Source organism: Hyperolius riggenbachi, chromosome 7 (genome assembly GCF_040937935.1).
Source record: "Hyperolius riggenbachi isolate aHypRig1 chromosome 7, aHypRig1.pri, whole genome shotgun sequence".
NCBI lineage: Eukaryota > Metazoa > Chordata > Amphibia > Anura > Hyperoliidae > Hyperolius > Hyperolius riggenbachi.
In genome coordinates, this window is record NC_090652.1 from 236,111,567 (window position 1) to 236,122,088 (window position 10,522).

At 45.9% G+C, this 10,522-nt stretch overlaps 1 protein-coding gene across 1 annotated transcript in view; it reads right to left on the reverse strand.

The window, feature by feature from the left end:
- MREG (melanoregulin) overlaps positions 1-9,173 on the reverse strand; it is a 163,112-nt gene extending 153,939 nt beyond the window's left edge. Inside the window, exon 1 of the mRNA XM_068246993.1 lies at positions 8,666-9,173. Within this exon, the coding sequence (XP_068103094.1) occupies positions 8,666-8,732 (67 nt within the window). The 5' untranslated portion in view covers positions 8,733-9,173. The remainder of the gene's footprint in view (positions 1-8,665) is intronic.
- Positions 9,174-10,522: the final 1,349 nt, after the last annotated feature.

The following is a 10,522-nucleotide window of genomic DNA, read 5'->3' on the forward strand; positions in this document are numbered from 1 at the left end:
TTGCGCTTTTCCTATACCTTCCATCGTAGCAAAATCGCCCTAAAAATGGTGCATGCAGCGCTTTGCTGAGGAGAAAGCTGACGAAATTCTCAGATATGAACTATCCCATAAGAATACATTGCACTGGCGATTTTAGGGCGTTTTTTTTTTAATCGCGCCACAAAAAAAACGCAAAATGCCCTAGTTGTGAAAGAGCCCTTAGTTCACACTATGCACCTTATAATGCAGGGCCGGATTTACCATAAGGCACTGTAGGCACGTGCCTACAGGCGACTGATGATAGAAAGGTGGCTCACTCCCCTCACCGAGCGCCTCCCTTCCTCCTTCCCTATGCACAGTGCCGAGCAGAGTGTAAATGAGAGGTTACTCACCCTGCTCTCTGCATTCCACTGACGAGATTTCACTTCAATCAAGGGGCACCACTAAATACATAATACAGAGGGTACCTCTGGCTATCTAATACTAAGGGGCACCTGTAGCTACCTATGACAGTCAAGGGAAGTAAGGGAGAAGTGACAACTGGGACAGTCAGCACACTTGCGGTGTGGTTCAGCTGAGGTTTGTAGGTTCATGGAGGATGAAGTCTAAGGTGCCAGGACATCTGTGCCTATAGCCTCCTGTGATGTAAATCCGGGCCTATCACAATTAGAGATGGCCCGAACGGTTCCCGGCGAACTTCCGGGGTTCGCGATCATGGAAAACCGCAAACTTTTCCGGAAGTTCGGTTCGCTCCCATAGTGCATCATTGGGGTCAACTTTGACCCTTTACATCACAGTCAGCAGGCACATTGTAGCCAATCAGCCTACACTCCCTCCTGGAGCCACTCCCCCCCCCCCTTATAAAAGGCAGGCAGCGTCAGACTTTGGACTCACTCGTGTGCCTGCATTAATTAGAGAAGGGAAAGCTGCTTCAGACTCTCATAGGGAAAGCTTAGTTAGGCTCTTGTAGGCTTCTTAGCTTCCTCCTTGCTGATTCTTATTGCTAAAAAAAAGCACCCCTTAACAGCTCTTTTGAGAGCTAATCTTGTGATCTATTTTTTTTTTGTGTGTGTCCCTGTAATGATCGGTGTAACACAGGGAGGATCTGATTACCGGTGATCTGCAGTATCACTGGGAATACAGAAATATACCAGATCATAGATGATCTGCAGTATCACCGATAATCCGATATACAAGCTAACCTCTGGACACCTGAGTGGAGTGAGAGTGTTTGGTGCAAACAGTAATATTAGAGGACTGGCCTCAGAGCAGTAAGGGATACTGCGTAATTCCTTCTGGACTCTCCCGGAGGGAGGAGTCAGGCAGAGAGAAGGAACGACAGAACGAGAGTGACACTCACTAGGGAGTGTAACTATCAGGACTGGGAACCGCCTCTAACAGTAAGGTCGGTTCTCGTGGTCGGACAAGCCAGGTCGTGAACACACCGACAGAAAAAGTACAGATTCAGAAGGCAGAGGCGAAGTCTAAAGTACAGGCAGGGATTGGAAACAGGGAAACAGATATATCGAGGTACAAAATCAGGAGGCAGATGCAGAGTCTAAGGACAAGCCGGTGTTCGGCAACAGGGTATCAAAAAGGCAAGGTACAGGATCAGAGTTCAGAGAATAGTCAGGCAGGCAAAAGGGTCATAACAGATAATCACAATCAAACTAGTACTTTAAACTATCAACAGAATCTAGCTAAGTGTAGGATTACAGCTCCAGCTGGTCCCGGCACACTTTAGGATCTGACTCAGGTCTGAGTGCTAACACATAGTGATCGCAACGCCAGACAACCAGCAACTGAACAGCCAGCAGTATATATACCAGAACACTCTCCAGGCCCCTCCCTAAGTGCTGGACCAATGAGAGGTGTAAAAATTGTCAGCTGACCGGCCTGGTCAGCTGACTCACTTCTGGCTGTTATATAAGCTCTGCCTCTGTGCGCGCGCGCGTGTCACTCTGAATCTTGGTGGACTATCAGTCCCAGCCACACCAGTACTGTTTTGCAATGTATCCAGCGAACCGAGCGCGGGAGCCGCCGCACCGCTCACTACACCAGCGGCGGCTTCCCCATGCTCAACCCCCTTGTCAGGGACACTGCCATGCGGCAAGTTTGCCGCCTCCAATGCGGATTCCGCCGCTCCCAATGCGGATTCCGCCGTTCCCAATGCGGATTCCGCCGTTCCCAATGCGGATTCCGCCGCTCTGCCTATGCGGCGTTTTTTCCGCGTTGTGACGCCATACTGGACGCGGAAACAGCCGCCTCACCTTGAGAAACGGCAGCTTTTCCGCGTTTCTTCACAGTCCCACTGACACTTGTGTGCATAGACAGCCCTGGTAATTCCTACTGCGTTTGCCACTGCCAGACCCAGCACATTCAGTGACTACCTGTGTGTGTGACAGGTGCGCATTGTAATACCCATCACTGCATATACCTGCCTGTTGTTCACTTGAGTCAGTGCACCCACCTACCTACGTGAGCGCACGCAGTGTCACTGTGCCTGTCCGGTACCTGTCTGTGTGTGACAGGTGCACATTGTAATACCCATCACTGCATATACCTACCTGTTGTTCACTTCAGTCAGTGCACCCACCTGCCTACGTGAGCGCACGCAGTGTCACTGTGCCTGTCCGGTACCTGTCTGTGTGTGACAGGTGCACATTGTAATACCCATCACTGCATATACCTACCTGTTGTGTTCAGTGCACCCACCTACCTACATGAGTGCATGCAGTGTGATATACCACTCCGTGCATACCTGTTAACTGCACCTGTGTGACTGCACATTGTATTAGTCAAGTCAGTGCATACCTTTCACTTCATCCCCCCAATATGGACAAAACAAAAGGCAGAGGCAGGCCACGTGGCAGGTCTGTTCGAGGTCGCGCTGTCATGATTTCGTGCGGCCCTCGACCAAAGTACAGTGTTCAGAAGAAGACACGTGCCATCAACCTCCAATATTGTTAGGACGTAGTTGACTACTTAACACAGAACACCTCATCTTTCTCAGCTTCCGCACGGAAGCGTGACATATCTTCCTCCTCCTGCTCTGATACTGGCACCCTACTTAACACTCAGTCGGCCGCCACCACCAGTGTCATCACCCCAGGGCTCAGCGGTGTGGAAATGTTTTTGTGTGTCTGCCTCAGATGAGAGCAATGCCATCTGCACACTCTGCCACCGAAAAATGGAGCCGTGGAAAGGCCTAGACCCAGGTAGGGACAACTACCTTACGAAGGCACATGATTACAAAGCACAAACTGCAATGGGATGACCACCTGAGTAAAAGCAGCACACAAAAGCAAAGCCACACACCGCAGTGGAAGATACCAGGCCACAATTTTTTCTCAAAAACGGCGATACCTAAACTGTACCGTGATGTTGAAAGGCAAGTGGTGACATGTCTGGCACACAGCGTTTGGTCAAGGGTCCATCTGACCACGGATGCCTGGTCTGCAAAGCATGCTCAGGCCTGCCCGAAGACTAAGTCAGTCCCCACACACAGCATCTCTGCCTGCACGCCGTGTGACTGCCTGCCCCAAGACTAAGTCGCTCCCCACACAGCATCTCTGACCGCAGGCCGCTTGGCTGCCTTCTCCGCCACCGCCCACAGGGTCCAGGACTCCAGGTGGATTCCTGAATAGTGGCCGCTATAATAATTTTTCTGGTGCGTGTACATGCCTGCCTAATATTTCTGGCTGCACTGCAGCTGCAACAACAAAACAAAAGGAATGTACATGTGCCAATTCCTCTTTGTGATCATTACCTTGCCACGGTGAAGGGGCTTGTGTATCACAATGAAGCAATGACCGCCGGCTATATGAGTGTCTCGGGGGGGGGGGGAGGGGAGGGGTGGCACATGCAAGATAATAAGGATGTTGCTTTATTGTGGACAGACCAAATTTGATCAGCTGGACAGTCACTGTTCTGTCATTCAGCTACCTCAGCACGGCGACCATATGGGCTGGAAAGCCGCCATCCCCTGCACTCTCGTCATGGTGCGCACCAGTCCAGCACAGCCGTCACTACACAAACAGCTGTTTGCAGTCACTACATACCTTTCACTGCATCTTTGACTGCACATTGTATTATACTTGGCAGTCAGTGCATACCTTTAACTTGAATGGATGGCAGACTTGCCCTCCATAGCAGATTCTCGTTAAAGGATTTAAAGTTGATTCATCTCATATACAGCAGGGCTTCGAAAGTCCTCCTGTATTGTTATTTTTAGTCACTACCTCTGGACGTGCATGCCATGCCTGCTGCCTTCCTTGGATGTGTGGTGGTGGTAGCCATTTCTTAGGCTCCCACTTCGGACCGGAATCGAACCAGGATTCCCCGGCCATTACCCGTGGTCACCATGCTATTGAGAAAGTACCATCAAAAGTTTCACACAGTTGAATGAATGGCAGACTTGCCCTCCATAACAGATTCTCGTTAAAGGCAAGTGATGTCATCTCTGGCACACAGCGCTGGGTCAAGGGTCCATCTGACCACAGATGCCTGGTCTGCAAAGCACGGTCAGGGCAGGTACATTACTTATACAGCAAATGAGTCTTTACTTGGATGTGCGGTGGTAGCCAGTTCTCGCTCCCACTCCGGACCGGTATCGAACCCTGATTCCCCGGCTATTACCTGTGGTCACTCACAATGGCAGACTTGCCCTCCATAACAGATTCTCGTTGCAGGTACTGAACAGCCAGCAGAAAATGTAATTTTAAAAAAATAGATGTAAGCTTTAGCAATGGTAGAGAAAGAACCATCGAAAGTTGATAAGGCAGTCACACATTACCTGATATCACTGAGGAAGAGCAATCTCGCCGTGGTGCGCACCAGTCCAGCATGGCGTTACTACACAAACAGCTGTTTGCGGTGCATTACACAGTGAGTTTGGTGTGTCAGTGTGAAGCAGTACTCTAATTACACTCCCTGATTGATGTATACACATGCAAGATGTTTTAAAGCACTTTAGGCCAGCAATTTAGCATTCAATGTGATTTCTGCCCTTAAAACGCTGCTTTGAGTCAAATCCAGATTTTTCCCCAGGACTTTGGGCATGTATCCCACTTCGCCATGCCCCCCTCCAGGTGTTAGACCCCTTGAAACATCTTTTCCTTCACTTTTGTGGCCAGCATAAATGTTTCTAGTTTTCAAAGTTCGCCTCCCCATTGAAGTCTATTGCGGTTCGCAAAAGTTCGTGCGAACCGAACTTTTGCGGAAGTTCGCAAACCCGATTTACGAACCGAAAACGGAGGTTCGGGCCATCTCTAATCACAATGTGTTCTATTCACAAAGCTTCTCATAAATGTCTTATCACCTAATTGATAAAGATAACCTTTCAGCACATTTAGAAGCAAGATAAGCACCCAGGGCTGGTGCTCACTACAAGAGCTTTTCTGAGCACTTTGTATTTTTAAAAGCTCCTGCTAATGTTATCCTATGTGTCTGTTCTCACTGGAGCGATGTGATTTTGTAAAAATCCCCCATAGGATTGCATTAGCGAGAGCTTTTAAAATCTTTGGCTTTTAAAAAGTTCTTGTAGTGTGTACCAGCCCTCAAAGTAAGTTGTTCCTGATTACCTTCATTTCAATATTACTTTTCTTACCTTATTTATATTATATTTTATGCTCTTTGGAAGCTTAAAAAGGTACCATAGATAAGGTGAAAACTGCGGAAAACAGGTGAAGAAGCTTTGTGAATCATGTCCTATGTGTCCCACAATGGGCCCATTCACATTTGTGCGTTGCTTCCATTGTGCATTGGGTTCTGTCCAGAGGCATAAAGATTATGAGTCCCCATAGCAGAATTTTGATGGGGCCATCAGACCTAGGCACTTTCGAGCAATCCCACCTATCCCTACCCTATGGGATGAGGCCCGGTTCACATCTGCGTTCTTTTTTTTGCGGAACCGGCCGTACAGATCCGGCCATCTGGATCCAGGAAAACGGTCTGTTTTTACAGCCAGTGTGCTGTAAAAGTCTGTTTTCCGTAGGCTCCTATTATGCTGCAAACCATCCGTTTCCTTTCCGCTGAGTGAAACGGTCCAAAAATTGGGTCCTGCTGCATTTTTTTGGTCAGTGGAACGGACAACAGAGCCGTACGGCCGGTTCGGTTGCCAAACGCAGATGTGAAGTAGAGTAGACTGAGCAATGTACATTCCTATGCAATTTACAATGCAAACAGTCTACTTGCATTGAGATAAAGTCAGAGGGTGGAGAAACACAAGAATATAAAGAACAAAAATAGTGAACATCAGTTACAGTTTGGGCCCCCTCTGCTCCAGGGCTCCATAGCAGCTACCAGGGGCTTAGCAATAGGGGATGCAGAGGTTGCAACCGCATCAGGGCCCTTGGGCCAAAGGGGCCCCGTTGGTTCCTTCCTGAACTTCAGTATTAGCCCTATATTGGTCCTGTGCTCGTAAAAATCACTTCTGTAGATACTTTGATTAGTGGTAAGCATTAACAAACTGTTCCCCATCCCCTTCTTGCTCCTCTGACACTGTAGTTGCCATTAGCATGTTTTGGTGGGCCATATTAATTGTTATGTATAGAGTGCTTGGGGGGCCCCAATGTAAAACTTGCATCGGGGCCCACAGCTCCTAAGCTACGCCACTGGCAGCTACTATGACAGTTAGGGCTATTGTAAAGCGAAGCAGCAAAAAAAGGGTGCTGTGGGCGCCCATGCAAAGCGTCAGGTGTTAGGTAGATAGTTTGTGTGGTGGTGGTGGTGGGGGGAGGGGTTAAGGGTTAGGCGTCGGGGGGGGGGGGGGGGGGGAGGGTTCTGTGCGAGGGTAAGGTTAGGTTTGGCCATAGTAAAATATCAGTATTAAATACCGTTATTTTACTATCGCCATTACTGGGACCCAAATTGGACAATGCATTGCAAAACCCCTGGTTCTGTCACAACAATGCAAGCTGAGCTGTGCACATTGCATGTTATAAATGGCATTGAGGTACCATGTGTTGAGATGCACACATTACCAGAAGACACTAGTTTTTAAATCTGTTGCAATGTGCCGAATGTACTTTGCAAAGGATTTGATGTGAAGTTACCCTTTGTTTTTAATTCTGACCATATTTTTAGTAGTATTACAGTACCGATGCATTAGGCTATCAGGCTGGGAAGCAGGAAATTTGGGCGCATGAGGCAGGTGGACAAAAAGGGCGCTGCCATTCACTCCTATAATAAATATCGTTTAATGGGCGCCCAACAGGAAAAAAGGGCGCCGGAGAAAAATTACGTTTTACAAGCGGCGCCCGGAGACTTTTAATGTTTTATAACTGCTTCTCATGATTACACATTATTTAATGATTTATAATTTTTTAAACATTATTTTTAAACGAAAAACAGTACAATATGTTTTTATAAATATTATTTTTAAACGAAAAACAGCACCATATTTTTTTCAAATGTTATTAATGCTTATCACAGGGGGGTCTTAGGTTTAGGCACCACCAGGGGGGTCTTAGTTTTAGGCACCACTAGGGGGGTCTTAGGTTTAGGCACCACAAGGGGGGTCTTAGGTTTAGGCACCACAAGGGGGGTCTTAGGTTTAGGCACCACAAGGGGGGTCTTAGGTTTAGGCACCACCAGGGGAGTTTTAGGGTTAGGCACCACCAGGGGGGTCTTAGGGTTAGGCACCACCAGGGGAGTTTTAGGGTTAGGCACCACCAGGGGGGTCTTAGGGTTAGGCACCACCAGGGGGGTCTTAGGTTTAGGCACCACCAGGGGGGTCTAGGGGTTAGGGGTAGGTACAGGGAGGGTTCTGTGTGAGAGTAGGGTTAAATATAGTTTTAGTAACATTCTTATTAATCTTTTATAAAACGTTATTATACATTTCACTTTTTAAACAGGGAAGATTAACGTTTTTACAATTCCCGATTTCATACACATTATTTAATGATTTATAACTTTATAAAACATTACTTTTAAACGAAATATAGTACAATTTTTTTTTAACCGTTATTCATGTTTATCGTTTAAAACCCTGCGCCCTTTTTTCCTGGCGCCCTTTTTTAACGTACGCATCAGGCTGTTGTTTTTGTTGTTTGTTTGTTTTTGTGGGGGATTTGTATTGCTTAACAATATCTATTTTATCTTTTAACATCTTCTACATATATCTGTTGGATCTGCTTCTACTAGTTGGTTCAAGTAACGTACACAGGAATATTGCAGGCAGCGTGTTATAAATATCAGATAAGACCGTCTACGTTGTGACTGCTCCATTACAAGCCCTGCACTGAATACAAGCTACTGGTAATGTATATTGCAATGAATCAAAGCCAGAGTGACTGCTGCCACCTAGCGGTGCATGACGAGATGGCAGTGTGCCATCAATTGTGTTAGAAAGAGGGACCCATGCTGACAACGATGCAATCCGGTATGATAAGAAAGAGAATTCAGTATCAGTTATTATATTGCTGTAAAAAGAAGCATGATATTATTGGGTACATAGGATAGTGATCAATATACGATAGATGAATGAATGGCTATGGTGGAATAAAGAATTTGCACATTTATATACCGTATATAAGAAAGCATTACAGTAATTATTTCTGCCCTAAGAGAATAATCTTGTAAAGCCCCTAGAGATGAACTATACGTGCAATGTACAAATGCACACAGACATGCGTATACAGCATATACAGTATATACATATGTCAGCCAATCTGCCCAGCCATACCTTTTGTCTTGGGGTCGAATCCATCCTTCTGCAGAGCACCATTCTCTGCAGTCTGCGGATCCTTCATATTTCTCTCCGCTGGAGATTGTGCTGATATCACTTGATGCTCAGGCTTTGATTGCAAAGCTGCAAAAGCAGCAGCTAAACCAACGCAGGTGGGTAGAGGGGAGAGCAGTAGAGAGAGCTGCAGTAGTACAGTCAGTCCCCTGGAGTCTAATAACGCAGCAGTTACCCATAGATCTCTATAGATTAACTAGTCCATATGACACCTTATATACATATATGCTTCACATGAACAGCTGAACCAGTAGAAAGCTGTACTCATCAGATCAGATCAATGTTATGAAGATCTAATCGGAAGGTTTTTATGAAAGCCCAATTTCCTGGTACAGTTCAGAAAATACAACTGATACCTTAGTAAGGCTACTAATGCCACTTATTCTGTATCAAAGTAGATTTCTGAAGCTTTTTCTTTTAAATTTTGGTCATGTGATTAATCAATCTGAATGTGCTGAGGCTCAAACAGAACAGAGGCAGTTTTTATTATATGTTTTTAATAGCGTGCCCTCCCCCAATCAATCTCTAGCCACACCTCCTTACTACAGACTGGCAGCCATGACAGGCAATCAGTCAGCTGTGAGACATGGCTTTAACAAGCACAGCAGCCACTGGCTGAGTATGAGCAGAAAGCTGTTGGTCACTGACAGAAAGAAGGGGATCTGTAAATTGGTGAAGAAGATATTTTATTTAGCAAAAAAAATAAAAAATAAACTTTTTAAACCAAAGTTTGCACTGATAACTAGCATTTGTAATGAATAATTTAACATTCCTGAAATTATTATTATTAATTAGTATTATTATTTAGTGTATATATATATATATATATATATATATATATATATATATATATATATATATATATATATATATATATATATATATATGTATAGCTGATCATGCGCAGCGCTTTACAGAGTATATAGTCTTGCTTGTCCCTTGGAGGAGCTCACAATCTGATCCCTACCATAGTCATGTATATTGAAGTCTAGGGCTAATTTAGGAGAAAGCCAATTAACACAGACATAGGGAGAACATACACACTCCATGCAGATGTTGCCCTGGCTGGGATTCAAACCAGAGACCCAGCCCTTCAAGGCAAGAGTGCCACCCACTCAGCCACCTGCACAATGGCATAATTTTCACAATTACAATCCTGATGGTAATTATGATTTCTCATGTAATCTGTATGTTGTGTATTTTTTTTTTTCAAGTTTCGTTAAATTACTTGAAATCAGGTGAAATGTATGAAATTCACCTAAGTTTTCAACATATTTTCTCGTAGATGAGAATTTGTGCTGATATCTGCCCCCCCCCCCCCCCCCCCCCCCCCCCCCCCCCCCCACACACACACACACACACACACACACACCCACACCACACACACACAGATGCATTAAATCACAGAGGGGCGCGGGTCAGGAATTAGGGGGGGCCTGATCCTGTACTAGTTAATGCAGAGCGGAGCATTATACATTACCAGCTTCTGGCATTGATACAGGCCCCTCTTCACTTCCAGGGGCAAACAGATTTTTAAGAGGGGGATTCCTGAAAGGTCCAGAACAAACAACAAACAAACAAAGAAAACTTATATGGCGCTTTTCTCCTGGCGGACTCAAAGCGCCAAAGCACTTATGTCCCCGAGTGCTTCTGAAGACAGGTGGCTCCATGCTGCCCATGCACAAAAGTGCGCTGATGTATTACGGAGCTGCCTATCTTTGGAAGTACTCAAGGACACAAGTGTTTCTGAGGGCTTCTGGAAGCAGCAAATTTGAACAGGGGACAGCGCTGGAACAACTC